Genomic DNA, 20,505 nt, shown 5'->3' on the forward strand with positions numbered 1-20,505 from the left:
TCTCACTGGCTCATTGTGTGGTGTTGGATATGTTACTCTGGTATCCTTTCAATCAAAGGGGTAGCCAACTAGTAAAGGGTTACAGCAGAAATTTAACGACAGACAGTATGTAGCACTTTATAGGGTAGCAAATACATTACTCCATAAACTTTCATGGATTACCAATAATTATGCATCTGATGAAATGGACTTTAGCCCCCAAACACTTATACTTATAATACATTTGTTGGAGGGTTTTTTTTAAGTGCTAGTAATGTTCTTTTTGTTGTTTTGTTAAAATTGCACTGTGATCTACTTTACAGGGATGTTGTAAGGATAAAAAGACTATAAACACTCTGGTAAACTTAAAATGTTGCAAAAAATAAGAGAGGGAAGAGTTCAGAGGAGAACTCAGGGCTCATCCAAACGGAGCAGGATAATCCACGTTTTCCATATCTGGTTCGTCATCTGACAGTCCTCACTTTGCCTGTTTGTTCGCTCTTTCCCAATAAAAAAACCCACTTTTTTTGTGCCCACACACGCAGCGAGAGGACCCGTACTTCTTCTCGCTTTTTCCCAGCTCTGCCCATAACACTCCCCCCTATCAGCCAATTGGTCCGCAAAAATATGACGTATGCTCCTCTCCCCCTTTGCAACAAAGCACAACAAGGCACATGCGCTTGAACGTACGAGTGCAAAAGTCTGAATTTCCTGATGGTTTGGTAGTAGTGGCTGTAATGGAGTTCCTTGTCACTCATCACTCTGGAGCAGCACCGGCCAGGGGGGTATCTCCAGGTGCCCCTGACCGTCCAGGGGGATTGTGGGCAGTGCAAGGGATCAGCGCTTGTAATCGCCGGGCGAATCCCCCCATAACCCTTGGGCTCATTCACTGCAGGGTTCAGCTCTGGACCGTTATGTGGCTCGGCGGCAGGAATGCTGCCCTTGAGGGAAGCAAACAGCCCCCCCACGGGTGGCCGCTCTTAGCTTGGGCAGGGAATGCGGGCAAACAGCCCCGCGTGCTGCTGTGTCAATCTGCACTGAAGCGACCAGCACAGGCTTTGCGGTGTTCCCTCTGATAAAAGAAACATGCAGACCACTTATATGCCTATAATTCCAGTATTTTTGTTTGTTTGTATTTGCAATATTTTGCAAAACCGACTTTATGCTTTTCTACCTTTAACGTTTCTGGAGATACACATGATTGCAATTCCACTTATTTCTCCAGAACAGCAAGTAACGATGTGTCATGTCTAGGAAGGTAGACCACCAGTCTCTATGGTTGCGGGTGGCTGAGACACTCTAGCAAACCACTTATATGCCAATAATTCCTGTGGGTTTTTTGCTTGTATTTGCCATATTTCGCAAAAGGGACTGTATGCTTTTCAGCTCACCTGGGCTGCGAACACCTGCAGGCTGTGGTTGAAATGGACAAGACTCAAAGAGAGTAGCCTTGCAGGCAGGAAAGCGAAATTGACTAAGGGTGTGTGAGTGTCTGTAATCCAAGAGGAAAGCCTCTATTTCTCTTCTTCCCCCCCCCCCTCGACTCTGGATGCCTGGAAGCAAAGACCAACATGTTCAAGAAGGGCATATGATGCGGGGCGTGAGGGGTGGGAGGTGGAGGTTAGGCAAAGATAAGTATTTTCTCCCTTGAAAAAGTTTACAAACAACTACAATTGCAGATCTCACCCTGAGTGGCTGCCTAGTTTGCAGGCTGGCTAAAAATTAACCGCTGTTGCTGCTTCTGCGCAAATGCACTTTTTTGCATCTGCACAGTAGAAGTTGCAGGGGGGCCCCCCAACACCACACCATTGCTCTGATAGGTTCATTTTTCCCGGGCTTTCCCCAGACATTCACACACATGCTCAACAGTGGAAATATGTGATTGGCTGAGAATGAGGGAAGGGATATGGGGAACCGCCCAAGAACCACCCATCATACGCCCACAGCTGTAAAGTCCGCGGTATTGGATCCGAGCGCCTGAAGGCACAGCGGATGATTCCCGGTTTAAAAAAGCAAATCGCATGATTTGCGGTATTGCAGGAGCAGATTTAACCATGCAAAAATGCGCAAAAGCGGGCAGCGTCATATGGACGACTGAAAAATAATGAAAACACAAAGCGATCATGTCACACATTTTACAGTTGTCTGGATGAGCCCTCAGTCTGCAGAGGCTTTATGTAGTACAAGATCATAGATTGCATCCTGCCTGCACATCCCACCCAGGCAAGCTCATCCTAACAGACAGCCATGCATTGGATTGGCCAAGGACTTACATATAAAGTCCAATGTTTGTAGGCCTAAATACCCTGGTTGTGTTACAGATTATTTTTTCTTTTATTTCTAAGTTAATTTTTGTTTTCATGATTTCAAACCTGGGTACCTTCCTCCAAATCAAAATTGGGGGTAGGCAGGCCGGAGGCAAACTTTTTATTTTCTTTATTTCTTATTTAACTGTATTGTGTTTATACCCATTCCACCTTGTCTCCAAGGAGCTAAAGACGGCATTCAAGGGTCTCCTTTTCTCCATGTTTTCCTCACAACAACCCTGTGAGGTAGGTTAGGCTGAGAGATTGTGACTGGTCCAAGGTCACACGGTGAATTTCATGGCTGAGTAGTGACTTTAACCATAGTCTCCCAGTCCTAGTCCACTTGATTTTCATTTTGGAAAAAAGATGTGAAAATGAGTAAGCTAGATGAGGAAAAATAATACTTTTCCCTAAGTCTGGAAATGTATGGGGTCCCTTGTTAACAGTCCTGCGTGGCACCTTTAAGACTAACCAATTCAGGCTGCAATCCTGTACATACTTATTAAGAGAGCAATCCCCATGGAATTCAGTGGGGCTTGCTTTTGAGTAATGTATGATTACTGTGGCATGAACCCACACTAGAAATGACAGTAGAGGCCTCTTCTGAACCAACACTTAGGTGTTAAATATAAATAAAACTACAATGTTTAAGTGTCCACTGTTTCTTTGCAAAGGAGGAGTATGGGGAGAGGACCAGACAGCTTTTCTGCCAGCCAGCAGAGAAGCAACTATGGCAGCAGGGATCCCTTCTGAACCAAAGTAAGACATTTTTCAGTTCAGTTAGATGCTAACTATTTGTAAAACAGCAATGCTTGAGTGTGTACAATATCTTTGCAAGACAAGATGGGGAGAAAACCAGAACAACTTGGCCACGGTCCTATGACCTCTCACTTGCCACACCCCTCTGACCTCTTAGCAGCCCAACCAGGTCTAGTAGGCACCACCCACCACTGTACACAGTGACACCCTAGGGATTTCTTTCACTGTTATGTTTGGTGATGAAAAGGTGGTGCTCATACTGTTCTTTCACAGAAAAGTCACACTAATATCCAGTTGTGACCTAATACTTCTCACATTGGGAATTTTTAAGTACTTTATTTCTATTTTGAATATAGCCTTGAGATGTGTGTAGAATGTGATTGAATAACAAAAACAATAAAAATAATTTAAGTGGCTGCCAGAATCAAGGACAATCAGCCTTGGGCAAAGGGTGGGGATGTATGGACATGCCTCCATCTGTTCTGACATTCATTTGCACTTTCCTCTGGTGTTTTCCATTCAGCTTCAATTGCTTTATTTTGCACAACTCTTTCTTCCATTTCTCTGCCTGCTGATGCAGAGATTTACATTATTTTTTTACATATACTGCACAATATACATTCGTATCTCCACCATCAACAGATATTAACAAATCACTTCCCTTTCCTATGCGTTCCCTTTCAAAGTTAATGCATTTCCAGAGGGGGAGCCCTGTCACTCTTTTGCAGGGAAACAACGAAGTCTTGTGGCATCTTAAAGACAAAGTTAATGAAGTGGCTATCACAAAACCATCTATGGCTGCAATCCTAACCATGTCTACTCAGAAGTCAGTCCCACTGAATTCAATTGGGTTTACTCCCAATAAGTGGGAGGTTATTGCAGCCTGTAAGTGGGGTTAGGAGTGCAGCCTGGTTATTGAGTTTACAGTTCAATATAAACTTCATTCTGTCTTATTTCCCTCATTAAGAAATCGGGGAAGGACAGTTTAACACTCTGTTGATATTTTGCTTTTTTAGTCTCCTGGATTGCATGCATTCCTATGCGATATCAAGCATTTTACAGGCACTCTAATATCACTTATATTAGTCCTTTTTGTAATGCAACATTTTATTTTGTCAATGTGTGTTTTACACAGAAAATGGTTATGTGTAAGCATCTGCTAAAACATAACACTCAAGCTAACTTTTTAATTCATGTGTGCAGTAAACATGATTTTGTATTGGACAGCTTGAAATCCTCAGATTTTAAGTAAGGAGTCAAGGTGTAATAAAAGAGATCACTTCTTTACATGTGAAAAGAATAATGAATAGTACATTCCATTGGTTTTAAGAACAGAAGGAATAGAAAGGGAGGCGGAGGCGTGCTCTACGTTAAAAATATATATCCCTGCACAGAAACACAGGAAGATGACCTTGGTAACTCCACCGAGAGTATCTGGATTAAAATTAATGTGGCAAGGAATAAAAGGAACATGGTGGTTGGAGTTTATTACCGACCACCCAATCAAGGAGAATATGGGGATTAAATTTTGCAAAGCAAATTGCCAATGTTTTGAGGAGGCATGTAGTAGTAACAGGGGATTTTAATTATCTGTTGGGGGACAAATCCTGCCCAACACAGCCCCTCCAAGAAATTTCTGACTTGTGTTGCTGAGAACTTTCTCCTACAGAAAGTAGAAGAAGCAACCAGAGGATCAGCTATCCTTGACTTGCTTGTAACCAACAGAGATAACTTGATGGATGAAGTGGCAGTTATGGGAACTTTGGGGAAAAGTGACCACGCTATATTTGAGTTCTTGATTTCCAAGGAAGTAAAAGCTGAGAATAACCACACATGTACTCTGGACTTCAAGAAAGCCGATTTTAATAAACTCAGAACAATAATCGGAAAGGTTCCCTAGCAAGCGACCCTAATGAGATGGATGGGAGTTTTTAAAAAAGGAAATTCTAAAGGCACAATTACAAACAATTCCATCAAGAAAAAAGGGGGAAGACAGCAGAAGAAGCCAATGTGGCTTCACAGAAAGCTTAGAGAGGACCTGAAAACAAAAAAGGACACATACAGGAAGTGGAAAGAAGGCCAGACCACAAAGGAAGAGTACAAACAGGTAGCACGGAATTGCAGAGATGGTGTCAGGAAAGCTAAAGCTGTGAATGAGCTGAGGATAGCGAGCAATGCCAAAAGCAACAAAAAAGCTTTCTTCAGGTACATCCATAGTAAAAGACAGAGAAACGAAATGGTGGTGCAGCTACTCAATGAGGATGGCAAAACAAGTGACAAAGAAAAGGCAGAAGTGCTCAATTCCTACTTCGGCACAGTCTTCTCCTAAAAGAGGGTCTATGACCCTCTTGGCAAATGTGAAGTTGAAGGGGCAGGATTGCAGCTTGAGATTGATAGACAAATGGTCAAGGAATACCTAATTACTTTGAACGAGCTCAGATCTGCAGGGCCCAATGAACTGCATCCTAGAGTATTGAAGGACTGGCTGAAGAACTCTCAGAATCACTGTCTATTATCTTTGCAAAAGATAAGGGCTGGTGAAGTTCCGGATGACTGGAAGAGAGCTAATGTGTCCCAATCTTCAAAAAGGGCAAAAAGGAGGAACTTGGGAACTATAGACCAGTCAGCCTGACATCAGTCCCTGGGGAAATTATGGAGCAGATTATAAAGCAGACTAATATTACCTCAGTTTTGGATTGGGTAACCTCTCTGGTACACTGTGGGAATGCTGTGGACATAATGTATCTCAACTTCAGCAAAGCTTTTGCCAATGTGCCCCATGATATTCTGATTAGCAAGCTAGCTAAATGAGGGCTGGATGAAACAACTATCAGGTGGATCCACAGTAGGTTACAGAATGGTACTCAAAGAGTGCTTATCAATGGTTCCTTCTCAAACTGGCAGGAAGTAATGAGTGGGGTACCACAGGGCTCGGTCCTGGGCCCAGTGCTCTTCAACATTTTATTTATGACTTGGATGAGGAGGTGCAGGGAATGCTTATCAAATTTGCAGATGATACAAAATTGGGGGCACAGCTAATACCGTGGAAGACAGAAGCAAAATTCAAAGGGACCTTGATGGGCTGGAGCATTGGGCTGAAAACAACAGAATTAAATTCAACAGGGATAAATGCCAAGTTCTACACTTGGGAAAAAGTAACCAAATGCACAGTTATAAGATGGGGGATACTTGGCTCAGTCATATGACATGTGAGAAGGATGCAGACAAACTGGAACGGGTTCAGAGGAGGGCAACAAGGATGATCAGGGGACTGGAAACAAAGCACTATGAGGAGAGACTGAAAGAACTGGGCATGTTTAGCTTGGAGAAGAGAAGACTGAGAGGAGATACGATAGCACTCTTCAAGTACATGAAAGGTTGTCACATAGGGGAGGGCCGGGATCTCTTCTCGGTCATCCCAGAGTGCAGGACATGAAATAATGGACTCAAGTTGCAGGAAGCCAGATTTCGACTGGACATCAGGAAAATCTTCCTAACTGTTAGAGCCATACGACAATGGAACCAATTACCTAGAGAGGTAGTGGGCTCTCCGACACTAGAGGCATTCAAGAGGCAGCTGGACAGCCATCTGCCGGGAATGTTTTGATTTGGATTCCTGCACTGAACAGGGGTTGGACTTGATGGCTTTATAGGCCCCTTCCAACCCTACTATTCTATGATTCTATGATTCCTCATCAAAGAAAATGCTTTGAAAGTTATACATTGGTGGCACCTCACTCTTGTCAAACTGAACAATATCAACTCCTTCCTCTCTTTTCTGTGCTGGAAGGGATGCCTGATCTGTGGCTCTTTCCTACATTTATGGTGGGACTGTAATAAAGTGAGACAATTCTGGAGTGATGTTTTTCAAATTGCTAGTAAAGTTCTTAAAGCCACAATTATCCTGGATTTTTCACATTCCGCAATGTTAAATTGAAAATACCCCCCATGCCATTCTGATGCTTCCCATAAGCTCATTTCAAAACAAAACCTTACAAAACTTATAGTACTGAACTCAGAAATGCTTGCTTAACAACCCTCTCAATTTTCATGGTGATACACAAAACAGTCTGAGAGATTAGAGAGTTAAAACTCTAAAAAGAGAGAGAAAAAACCCAGAGCCCTTTCAGACTTTTTTCTCTGAGTGTTCTCATAATCTGTTGAAATTCATTAAAAATCAGCCATGTTCACAGAGTATCTGTAATCCTAATACTGACCTTGCCCCATACTCTGACCTTCATCTTCTGCAGTTTAAAAGTTTTTTAAATGCCTGGCTGATTTTTAATTAATTTAATAAATTTTGGCTGGAACCCTATGATAACATCAGGCATGCTCAGTAAGAACCAACTGTCACAGTTCTAAAAGCCAGACTCACAGCTGCTGGGCTTGCCTAATCAGGGGGGCCACACCCGCACCAGACTTTGATTTCACTTGAGACAGTCATGGCTTCCCTCAGAGAATCCTGGGAAGTGTAGTTTGTGAAGGGTGCTGAGAGGAGACTCCTGATCCATTGAGAGAGCTCCAGCAGCCAGACTGGTTTAACAGTCAGCCGCTCTGATTGGAGTCTGTGAGGGGAACAGGGTGTCTCCTAGCAACTCTCAGCACCCTTCACTAACTACACTTCCCAAGATTCTTTGAGAGAAGCAATGACTGTCCAAAGTGAAATAAAGGCCTGGTGTGGATGTGGCCAGGGACAGCTTTGGTTTAAATTTGGGTGGGAGGCTACATCTGCCTGCTGTAGAATAAAAAGGTGGGGGAAAGGCTGAAAAGCAATGATACTGTTCACAATGTTTTCCTTTTGAAAAGGAAAGGGGCTTCCCCTCTCCCTAGTGCCCACCCACCCAATCTCCTACCCTCCCTGCCTGTCCCCCAGGTCAGTGTTGGACTACGACCTGGGAGACCAGGGTTTGAATCCCCACACAGCCATGAAGCACACTGGGTGACCTTGGGCCAGGCACTGCCTCTCAGCCTCAGAGGAAGGCAATGGTAAAACTACCTCTGAATACCATTTACCATGAAAACCCTATTCATAGGGTCAACATAAGTCGATACTCTTCAACATTTTTATCAATGACTTAGATGATGGGGTGGAGGAAAGCCTTATGAAGTTTGCAGATGATATGAAACTGGGAGGGATAGCTAACACAATGGAAGACAGGAATAAAATCCAAAGGGACCTGGATAGACTAGAAAATTGGCCTGAAATTAATAAAATGACATTCAATAAAGACAAATGCAGGATTCTGCATTTAGGCCACAAAAACAAAATGCACGGGTACAGGATGGGAAATACCCGGCTTAGCAGTAGTGCGTGTGAGAAGGACCTTGGAATTGTAGTGGATCGCAAGTTGAACATGACCCAGCAGTGTGATGCTGCGGCAAAAAAGGCAAACGTGGTTTTGGGCTGCATAAACAGAGCTATAGTTTCCAGGTCGAGGGAAGTAATAGTCCCACTATATTCTGCATTAGTCAGGCCTCATCTGGAATACTGCGTTCAGTTCTGGGCGCCTCATTTTAAGAAAGATATAGACAAGTTGGAGCGGGTTCAGAAGAGGGCGACGAGGATGATAGCCGGTATGGAGAACAAGTCTTATGAGGAAAGGTTGAAGGAACTTGGCATGTTCAGTCTGGTGAAGAGAAGGCTGAGGGGCGACATGATTGCACTCTTTAAGTACCTGAAGGGCTGTCACATAGAGGAGGGTACAGATTTGTTCTCTGCTGCCCCAGAGGGTAGGACTAGGTCTAATGGTTTTAAGTTGCAGGAGCGTAGATTCAGATTGGACATTAGAAGGAACTTCTTGACAGTAAGGCAGTTCAGCAATGGAACCGACTGCCTAGGGAGGTGGTGGGATCCCCTTCGCTGGATGTCTTCAAGCAGAGGCTGGACAGCTATCTGCGGGAGATGCTCTAGCTGTGGATTTCCTGCTGTGAGCAGGGGGTTGGACTTGATGGCCTACAAGGCCCCTTCCAACTCTATGATTCTGTGATTCTATGAGACTGACTTGAAGGCAGTCCATTTCCATTTTCAAACATGACTGCACAGAAATAAATCCCATTGAACTCAAAAAGTATGCAAATGATCAAACCCACCCACCCTTCTCCTTCCTCCAATCCTCCCTCTTGCCCCCTCCCCCTTCCTTTGCCCCTCCCTACCCGTCCCCTTCCAATCCCCTCCTTCCCCTTCCGCCTCCTCCCACTCCCCTTTCCCATCCCCATGGTCAGTTTTACCTATCTTAAGCATGATTGCATGGAAGTAAATGCCACTGAACTCTATAAGCATGCAAATGATCAAACCTCCCCTCCCCTTCCCCTTCCCCCTCCTCCTCTCCCATGGTCAGTTTTTCCTATCCTAACCATGATTGCATAGGAGTCCCCATTGAACTCAATAAGCATGCAAATGATCAGACCTGCTTTCCCCCTCCTTCCCCTCTCCTCTCCCTTCCTCCTCCCCTCCCCTCTTCCTTCTTTTTCCTCCCCTGCCCACTCCAGCCCTCCTTCCTTCTCCCCAGGGAGGCACACATTACCAAATTCTTCCAAGCTACACAGGAAGTGGATTGGACTGTGAAAGACCAACCCAAATGGTGTTTGCATTTTGACAAATTTGTAGGGCAGTACAGTATCTCAGAGGGGAGGTCAGGTCTCCTGCTCCCCTGGTGGATTCACTGTAGCTGCCCAATTCCCCTGCTTTTTAAAGTTTGATAGGAATATCTGTTGGCTATAGGTAAGTTCTTAAACCGCAAGGTTTTTTTGCCTATTAGTGAATGTGCTTCATGGCACTGTTGTACCTGTTTAAAATCTTATCTAGAAGATGGCCTTATTGCAGGGACAAGAAAGCAAGCCTTACACAAAGGGTTTGGTTTCCTTCAGTGCCAATTATCATTTAGAGTGTTTGCAGTTAGCTTTCTACCACTTCCTGCCATTTACAAAAATTACAGGGAAAGTTTTCAGACCCAAACAGGCAAGAATGAGATCTCCTTCCATTCTCCCTGCCACCTACTCTCACAGTTCTGATCTAGAGGAAAGTGCATTGCCATGGACATCAGCACAAGGTGCCTGGTTCCAAATGAAACGTTTGTTAGACATAAATGGTTAATTAAAGATTAAAGGAACACTGAAAAGCTTCAAAGTGTTCAGAAGAGAAAAGAAATTGCTCTCTTTCTCCTGCTGTGAAGTGAACACTGAATTGTCACTCAGGCTGTGCAGGTATTGCTAAGGGTCCGGGCACAGCACACCTTTAGGAAGTTGTTTGCTTGGGTGGTGGGAGAGATACAAGAGGGCAAATGGATCTAGTCAGCAGAGCAAGGTCTGGAACAAAAGCTGGACAAACCGGAACAGGTTCAGAGGAGGACAACTAGGATGATCAGGGGATTGGAAACAAAGCCCTATGAGGAGAGACTGAAAGAACTGGGCATGTTTAGCCTGGAGAAGAGAAGATTGAGGGGAGATATGAGAGCACTCTTCAAGTACTTGAAAGGTTGTCACAATGTTTTTTGCCTATTAGTGAATATAAACATAGAAAATATAGAATACATAGTATTTTCAGTATTTATATATAAAAGTGTGATTTGCTGTATACTTTTGGGTCTGTTTTGAAATTTGCAATGGCTTTTGGTCACAACCAATAAAACTTTGACCTGACTTAACTCCAAAGTTGCTGGTCCAATCAAATGTTGTGTAAATAATAATCCTTTATATTTCTGTAAATACCTGTATCAGCCTTGGTCTTCTGCAATAAATAGTACACTCTTTGGTCTCTTATCGGGTTAAAAACGTCCCCTGATACTGAGGTGCAACCTGCCCCGTGGTGTGGTGTGGTGTGGTTTTAAGCTGAGACCAGGCAAGTGTTTCTCCTCATGTGCACTTGGGGGATTCTTGAACATGTGCAGGCAACACTCCTCAGAAAAACCAAGCCTGATGCGGGTCCCTAGGTGGGCCTCTCTGAATAACACTGCCTGAAGGATGGCCTGGCTTCATCACTTGACCTGGAGTCCCCTCATCCCTTTGCCATTCCCAGCACAAAAGGTAACACGGCCAGGGACGCCCACCCTCAGCTAGGGATGGGGGAGAAATTTGGTTCATTTCATGTTTTAATTTGAACACACCTAAATTGCACTTCCCAAAATTATACATGAACCAAAATATATATGTCCTTCAAAATTTGCACTTGTCCCAATTTCACAGTGCATTTCTCTAGCCAAAATAGTGGACCAAAATGTGTATATTAGGGGAAACGACAAAAATTGCATTATATTAGAGGAAATTGACTGCAAAAATGTGCTTATTAGACAAAATTCCAATTAAAATGTTTGTATTAGGAAAATGTACACTAAAATGTACAATGCATTTTAATGAAGACCTTAAAAAAAGATGTAGAAAACTGAATTTAAGACTGGAAAATGAGACCCTGAAATTGACAGGTTTGTCCATCCCGCCCCTCAACACTTGGACTACAATGCAGCTAGAACTACATCAGGCACCTAATGATCATTTTCTGGGCCCACATGTAAATACACAATCTCATTTTTATATTAATCTCACAGCATACTTCCTAGAATTACCAAACTACTTTTTGCCTTTTTTATTCACTTTATGTATTAGTCATTTTTCTTCTAAAATATTTTAAATTAAAATGTTTATTACATACCAGATTTATACCCTGCTTTTCCACCAGGCAGCTTCCAAACATTCGAGTAAAGCTGCTTTCAGTTGCAGCAGGGAATGGCTTCCATATGTAGACCTCCCACTCTGGAGCAAAGCCACAGTCTTCTACAGCTGACGCCTGATATCTGCCCTGAAAGGCCACACCAGGGAGCCAATTCCTTCTAGCACAACACTCCAGTAATGCCTCAGAGAAAGCCTTCCCCTATTCTTGCCACCAGACCAATCCAGGAGCAGAGAATGGCCAGGCTAAGAGGAGAGGGTGCTTAATTTATGAGCAACCTGTCTTAACAGCTCGGTCACTGGCTTGTTTTTTTCCAATAAATGATGGCTGCTACATTTCTTCTATCATCATCATCATCATCATCATCATCATCATCATCATTATTTCTATCCCACCATTCCTCCCAAAGGAGCCCAGACATCAAACACATCAATAATAAACACTGCAAAAGCATTCTAGAAACAATTGAAAACAGTCTCTCAGCCAGTGATTTCAGGGTTGCCAGGAACAGTCTCTTTTAAGTTCTCAAATGCCTGAGTAAACAGGAATGTTTTTGCTCACATCCACTTTTACATGTGGTCTCCGGAAGGTTGACTATGGCTCAACGCCTGAAAAAGGTTAGTCATCCCTGAATTAAGCACTCTGAGGAAATCATTTACTGAGCTTTGATCAGACCTTGTAAAATTCTTATATCAGTCATAACAATCCTTATATAGTATTTAGAGATGGAATATATGGTAACTATAGTAAAAAGTAAAGCCTTAGCAACTAGTATTCATGTCCAACCGTGAAGCACAGTTGATGCTGCTACGGCAACTTGTAGCATTCCAGCAATCCTTGAAAGAAGTTGGTTCATTTCCAAAATAAGTAATCAACAGCTTGAAATACCACCAAGAAAGAAAGAAAGAAAGAAAGAAAGAAAGAAAGAAAGAAAGAAAGAAAGAAAGAAAGAAAGAAAGAAAGAAAATGTTTCTCTACCTTGGGAATGTCAGAAGATCCTTCCAGTACCATGTCCATGCTCTTTCCTGGGGTCAGCTCCATCCTCAGTGGCTGAAGCTTAAAGAGAGGAAGCTGGGAGTTCTTGCTCTTTGTGTTAGCACTGATGGGAGGAAGGGTGTTGCGCTGGCGGAATGGGGGGAAGCCTTCTGTCATCCAGTAGAGCTGATGGGTACGACGCCCACGGTTGGTGATCCTGAAGTGATAGCAGCAGGGATCCAAACTAGAAAGGGAGCAGAGAGGGGCTAAGTCTTGATCCAGAAAAGAACTGCCTTGACTATATTGTGGGGAAGCAAATATTTATTTATTTAAAGAATGTATATTTCCAGGGCAGCTCACATGTTAAAGCAAGCAGTTTAGAATTCCACACAAAACAATTAAAACTAGAAATATGCAATGCCCTCAAGATTAGACTTGTATATGGAGCTTTGGGAAGCAGTCCAATTTGTTTTAGAGTCGTGGTATGTTTCTCCAGTTTAACTAATTGAACTCCTACTGGGAGGAAGGGTAGGATATAAATCTAATACATAAACAATTATTCAGAGCCAAATTAGTCAAACCTGTTAAAGCAAAGCTCTTTCCACCTCCCATTCATAATGGGGAATCTAAAAATGACTATAATTTTCCTTTGGAAATATATGGATGGAATGGTGGAATGAAATTGGAAGGCATAGAGGCCCCTTCCAGAGTGGATCACGTCTGACAAATTGTATATAGATTCACACAGGAATTTGTGTGCAGGGCACCTCTACACTGATGAATGCTTCAGGCCTGTGTGAGATCCTCCAGGAAGTATATGCAGAAAATGCAGTGATCCACATGTTATCTGGAAAGTCATTATCACGAGCTTTTTGTGGGCACAAGTAACTGAGGGTGCCCACCCCAAAATGTGCTTTGCGCCAGGACAAATTGTACACACCAGGAAAGTGGAGAATGTTCTCCATGAGATGCCAATGCATCCCATCCGACCCAGAGCTTCAAGTGGATTCATGGCATGAACAAGGGCACCCATGAACAACAAATACTAGCCAAAGTGTGAAGAAAAACACAAATAACTGGGGGCTCCCACCCCAAAATATGCTTTCAGGCAGGACAAATAAGGAGAACTCAGTCAGGATGCATTGGCATCTTGTAGAGGGCACTCTCCCCTTTCCTGGGGTGTACAAGCTCATGATACCGACTTTCCAGATAGCATGTGAACCACTGCATTTTCTGCATACCATCAGCATACCTATCGGTCCTAACAAATTTATAAAGATGTTGAACGGCCCAAGCATAAGAAAGACATATTGCCTGAGCATGAATTACCTGTGCCTAATTAAATAAATAATGAAACGAATTTAAATAAATTAAATGATTAAATAAATTAGCTGTGCCTAAATAAATCCTAAATTACACATTATTTGGCATGACAACTGAAAAATGGAAATTTGTCTTTCTGTGAATTTCTATTTGCAGATCCTGATGGAAGACATTCTTCATAGGGATACCTCCTACTGGAGGGATCAGGCAGGGGCCTTTCAGTCGTTTTGGCTCCTCATCAAGGGGAGGAGACATCCCACTAGCCAGACTGACTGGCAGAGCAGAAAACTCCTCAACCTGCATCCAGTCATCAGATAGGCACAGCAAACTAGCCAAACTGGAGAAAAAACTGCAAAGAATGTAACAGCAGAGAACAAAGAAAACTGTTCCCATAACACAAAACATCAAAAAAAAGAATCCCATTTCCAAACAGCAAGTCATGTCCTATGAATGGGAAAGGAATCCCTTACATAGTGAGGCAAAGCTATAAACCAACCCCCTCCCCAACCATATCAACAAAGGAAGGAGAGGCCAGCAGAAAGTCTTTCATTAGCACCTGTAAACATAAATTCATGGTAAGACAAATTTCCATTTTTGCCAGATCCTGATGGAAGACATTCTTCATAGGGATATACCAGAGCCATAGAAAACTCAGGGTGGCTTTCCTCTGCACCTTAATTCACTGTCTTACAATTCGCTGAAGTATCTTCCTGCCAAACGCATCAGATGACACAAAGAAATCTATTTTGTAGTGCCTAAGGAAAGTGTGACGGGAGGCCCATGTAGCTGTTCTGCACAGAATCCTTAAAAGCAGCCAAGGCCACAGCACCCCTCAGAGAATGAGAGATGATGCCAGAAGTAGGTTGCTTACTCAGCCATGAATAGGTGTCAGCCTTCAAAAGCCAACGGGAGATGGAGAATGCTGACACCTTCTCCCCCATAGCAGGTCCTGAAAAAGACACAAGGTTCTGACTTCCTAAAATCCCGAGACCTGTCCAAATAAAAACACAGGAGTCTGCAAACATCCGGCATATGCCACTCGTGCTCCTGGGAGCAAGAAGGGTTCTTACAAAAGGAAGGTAAAACCATTTCTTGTGACCTCTGGAAACACCATTTTCAAAGTCAGGAGTTTCAGGGAGGAAGTGGCCATGGGTTCAAATGGAGGACCAATCAGAGCCATGAGAACTCAATTCAGATTCCATGAAGAAAACCAGTAGACCACCTGAGGAGACAACAAAGTCATCCCCTTGATGAATCACTTGAAAAGGGGATGGGCAGAGAAAGGAGGGCCCCCCACACTAGCAAGAACACCACTCAATGCTGCTGCCTTCCTTTTGATAGTGTTACAGCTGAGGCCTTTGTCTAGTCCTGCCTGCAAACACATCAGCAGGTCCCTCACACTCCTATCCACTGGATTAGTATCTGAACAGAGAATTGAAAAGGTCCACCATGTGGTAGCCTAAAAGGTAAAGGTAAAGGTGTCCCCACACTTATAGTGCGGGTTGTTTCCGACTCTTAGGGTGACGTCTTGCGACATTTACTAGGCAGACCATGTATATGGGGTGGGATTGCCAGTTCCATCCCCAGCCTTTCTTTACCCCCCAGCATATGCCGGGTACTCATTTTACTGACCACGGATGGATGGAAGGCTGAGTGGACCTCGACCCCTTTTACCAGAGATTCGACTTCCTCCTTTCGTTGGAATCGAACTCCGGCCATGAGCAGAGCTTCGGCTGCGTTACTGCCACTTACCACTCTGTGCTGAATACAGGGGAACTAATACTTCACGCGATTTGGAAACTATACTTCTGTTAATGCAGCCTAATATAGCATTTGCCTTTTTTGCAGCCGCATCACACTGTTGGCTCATATTCGGCTTGTGATCAACGACAATTCCAAGATCCTTCTCACATGTCGTATTGCTGAGCCAAGTATCCCCCATCTTATAACTGTGCATTTGGTTTCTTTTTCCTAGGTGTAGAACTTTGCATAATTCCCAGTTGAATGTCATTCTGTTGTTTTCAGCCCAACGCTCCAGCCTATCAACATCACTTTGAATTTTGTTTCTGTCTTCCAGCATAATAAAAGGGAGGGGGTTCCCCCTGTATTTTCTATGCATTCCCATGCGTTGTAGCCATCAACCAAGGGGGGATTACTCTATAAAAGCCATCGGCGGTAGGGCTCCATCGCCCATCGCTGTTGCGCTATTGCCTCTCCCAGCCTCCATGCTTCCATGCCTCCATGCTTCATATAGCGTGACTCCACCTCCCTTTTTATTCCTTCTGTTTTTTTGAACAAGTTATAACCTTCAATTGCTTTATTCCAGTCATGGGAGTCATCCCACCAAGTTTCAGTTATACCTATCAAGTCGTATTAAGAGTTCAAGTTTGTCCTGCTTGTTTCCCATGCTCTGCGCATTAGTATACAGACATTGAAGACCATGTGATTTATGGCTTGGCTTCCTTACTACATTTTTCTGAGGACTGTTCCTGGGCCCTATTAGAGCCGATCTCTCTGTTCCCGTTACTGTGCACAAGCCTTCATCAGTCGTTACCACCAAGTTTCCATCTCCCTTCCCCTTAGGATTCAGTTTAAAGCCGTCCTGATGAACTTCTCCATGCTGTGACCAAACACATTCTTCCCAGTGCTTGTGAGATGCAACCCATCACTTGCCAGCAGTCCATCTTCCAGGAAGCATAGCCCATGGTCCCAGAATCCAAATCTTTCATTTTGGCACCACCTTCGTAGCCTTAGTCTCTCTTCTCAAGGCTAAACATGCCCAGTTCTTTCAGTCTCTCCTCAAAAGACTTTGTTTCCAGTCCCCTGATAATCTTTATTGCTCTCCTCTGAACCTGTTCCAGTTTGTTTACATCCTTCTTAAAGTATGGTGTCCAGAACTGGATGCAGTACTCAAGATGAGGCCTAACCAGTTCCGAATTATACTTATTATACTTCACGTGATTCAGCTTGTGATCAACAACACCCCCAACATCCTTCTTGCATGTCGTATTGCTGAGCCAAGTATCCCCCATCTTATAATTGTGCATTTGGTTTCTTTTACCTAGGTGTAGAACTTTGCACTTATCCCTGTTGAATTTCATTGTTGTTTTCAGCCTGATACTCCAGCCTATCAAGGTCCCTTTGAATTTTGTTTCTGCCTTCCAAGATATTAGCTATTCCTCCCAAGTTTTATCATCTGCAAATTTGATAAGCATCCCCTGCATCTCTATCCAAGGCATTAATAAAAATGTTGAAGAGCACTGGACCCAGGACCAAGTCCTGTGCTACCCTGCTCATTACCTCCCTCAGGTAACCTTCTCAAGCTGAGAAGGTTGTGCTCTGCCCACATGAAGAGTTTCCTCGCTTTTGCTATCAGAGCCCTTGAACATGAGCCTCCTTGCTTTTTCAAATATGCCTTCACCAATACATTGTTGGTCTGGACTAGGACATGCCAACCCTGAACCTCTGAAGCTAATCAACTGAGTCCGAGCCGGACTTCCCTCAGTTCCAAAGCATTGGTACTCATCACCACTTCCTTGGGAGACCAAACCCCTTAGACTGCCTTGGTGTTTAAATACGACCCCCAACCATACAGGCTGGCATCCGTCATCAACATCAGGTGAGACACATCCTTCAGAAAGATACCAGCAGACAACCAATGGGGTTCCAGCCACCAAAGCAGTTCCTTCTTCAGGGAGGCCAGAATGTCCACCATCACATGTCACCTCACAGCAGTGAGATCCTGAAAAGGCAGCAACAGCTGTTGTAGAGAACAATTGTAAAATTGAGCCCACAGGACCAGATCAAAGCATGACACCAGCAGACTTTGCAGATGGGCAAGATCCATGAGATCCATAGAATCCAAGGCTAGGGCAGGGTGAAGAGCTCCCAGGACCTTAAGAACATAAGAACATAAGAAGAGCCTGCTGGATCAGGCCAGTGGCCCATCTAGTCCAGCATCCTGTTCTCACAGTGGCCAACCAGGTGCCTGGGGGAAGCCCGCAAGCAGGACCCGAGTGCAAGAACACTCTCCCCTCCTGAGGCTTCCAGCAACTGGTTTTCAGAAGCATGCTGTCTCTGACTAGGGTGGCAGAGCACAGCCATCATGGCTAGTAGCCATTGATAGCCCTGTCCTCCATGAATTTGTCTAATCTTCTTTTAAAGCCATCCAAGCTGGTGGCCATTACTGCATCTTGTGGGAGCAAATTCCATAGTTTAACTATGCGCTGAGTAAAGAAGTACTTCCTTTTGTCTGTCCTGAATCTTCCAACATTCAGCTTCTTTGAATGTCCACGAGTTCTAGTATTATGAGAGAGGGAGAAGAACTTTTCTCTATCCACTTTCTCAATGCCATGCATAATTTTATACACTTCTATCATGTCTCCTCTGACCCGCCTTTTCTCTAAACTAAAAAGCCCCAAATGCTGCAACCTTTCCTCGTAAGGGAGTCGCTCCATCCCCTTGATCATTCTGGTTGCCCTCTTCTGAACCTTTTCCAACTCTATAATATCCTTTCTGAGATGAGGCGACCAGAACTGTACACAGTATTCCAAATGTGGCCGCACAATAGATTTATACAACGGCATTATGATATCGGCTGTTTTATTTTCAAAAGCTTTCCTAATTATTGCTAGCATGGAATTTGCTTTTTCCACAGCTGCCGCACACTGGGTCGACATTTTCATCATGCTGTCCACTACAACCCCGAGGTCTCTCTCCTGGTCGGTCACCGCCAGTTCAGACCCCATGAGCGTATATGTGAAATTCAGATTTTTTGCTCCAATATGCATAATTTTACACTTGTTTATATTGAATTGCATTTGCCATTTTTCCGCCCATTCACTCAGTTTGGAGAGGTCTTTTTGGAGCTCTTCGCAATCCCTTTTTGTTTTAACAACCCTGAACAATTTAGTGTCGTCAGCAAACTTGGCCACTTCACTGCTCACTCCTAATTCTAGGTCATTAATGAACAAGTTGAAAAGTACAGGTCCCAATACCGATCCTTGAGGGACTCCACTTTCTACAGCCCTCCATTGGGAGAACTGTCCGTTGATTCCTACTCTCTGCTTTCTGCTTCTTACCAATTCCTTATCCACAAGAGGACCTCTCCTCTTATTCCATGACTGCTAAGCTTCCTCAGAAGCCTTTGGTGAGGTACCTTGTCAAACGCTTTTTGAAAGTCTAAGTACACTATGTCCACTGGATCACCTCTATCTATATGCTTGTTGACACTCTCAAAGAATTCTAATAGGTTACTGAGACAGGACTTTCCCTTGCAGAAGCCATGCTGGCTCTGCTTCAGCAAGGCTTGTTCTTCTATGTGCTTAGTTAATCTAGCTTTAATAATACTTTCTACCAGTTTTCCAGGGACAGAAGTTAAGCTAACTGGCCTGTAATTTCTGGGATCCCCCCTGGATCCCTTTTTGAAGATTGGCGTTACATTTGCCATTTTCCAGTCCTCAGGCACGGAGGAGGACCCAAGGGACAAATTACAAATTTTAGTTAGCAGATCAGCAATTTCACATTTGAGTTCTTTGAGAACTCTCGGGTGGATGCCATCCGGGCCCGGTGATTTCTCAGTTTTTATATTGTCCATTAAGCTTAGAACTTCCTCTCTCGTTACCACTATTTGTCTCAGTTCCTCAGAATCCCTTCCTGCAAATGTTAGTTCAGGTTCAGGGATCTGCCCTATATCTTCCACTGTGAAGACAGATGCAAAGAATTCATTTAGCTTCTCTGCAATCTCCTTATCGTTCTTTAGGACACCTTTGACTCCCTTATCATCCAAGGGTCCAATCGTCTCCCTAGATGGTCTCCTGCTTTGAATGTATTTATAGAATTTTTTGTTGTTGGTTTTTATGTTCTTAGCAATGTGCTCAAATTCTTTTTTAGCATCCCTTATTGTCTTCTTGCATTTCTTTTGGCAGAGTTTGTGTTCTTTTTTATTTTCTTCATTCGGACAAGACTTCCATTTTCTGAAGGAAGACTTTTTGCCTCTAAGAGCTTCCTTGACTTTGCTCGTTAACCATGCTGGCATCTTCTTGGCCCTGGCGGTACCTTTTCTGATCTGCGGTATGCACTCCAGTTGAGCTTCTAATATAGTGTTTTTAAACAACTTCCAAGCATTTTCGAGTGATGTGACCCTCTGGAGTTTGTTTTTCAGCTTTCTTTTTACCAATCCCCTCATTTTTGTGAAGTTTCCTCTTTTGAAGTCAAATGTGACCGTGTTGGATTTTCTTGGCAATTGGCCAGTTACATGTATGTTTAATTTAATAGCACTGTGGTCACTGCTCCCAATTGGTTCAACAACACTTACATCTCGCACCAGGTCCCGGTCCCCACTGAGGATTAAGTCCAGGGTTGCCATCCCTCTGGTCGGTTCCATGACCCACTGGTCTAGGGAATAGTCATTTAGAATATCTAGAAACTTTGCTTCTTTGTCATGACTGGAACACATATGCAGCCAGTCTATGTCCGGGTAGTTGAAGTCACCCATTTCTC

The 20,505-nt window shown here is 43.7% G+C and overlaps 1 protein-coding gene across 1 annotated transcript in view; it reads right to left on the reverse strand.

Annotated features, from left to right (window-relative positions):
- Positions 1-20,505, reverse strand: part of HYDIN (HYDIN axonemal central pair apparatus protein) — a 426,739-nt gene that overhangs the window by 216,849 nt on the left and 189,385 nt on the right. The window contains exon 19 of the mRNA XM_061594057.1: positions 12,685-12,925. Coding sequence (XP_061450041.1) covers positions 12,685-12,925 — 241 coding nt within the window. The remainder of the gene's footprint in view (positions 1-12,684; positions 12,926-20,505) is intronic.

The sequence above is a fragment of the Rhineura floridana genome, chromosome 13 (assembly GCF_030035675.1).
Source record: "Rhineura floridana isolate rRhiFlo1 chromosome 13, rRhiFlo1.hap2, whole genome shotgun sequence".
Classification (NCBI taxonomy): Eukaryota; Metazoa; Chordata; class Lepidosauria; order Squamata; family Rhineuridae; genus Rhineura; species Rhineura floridana.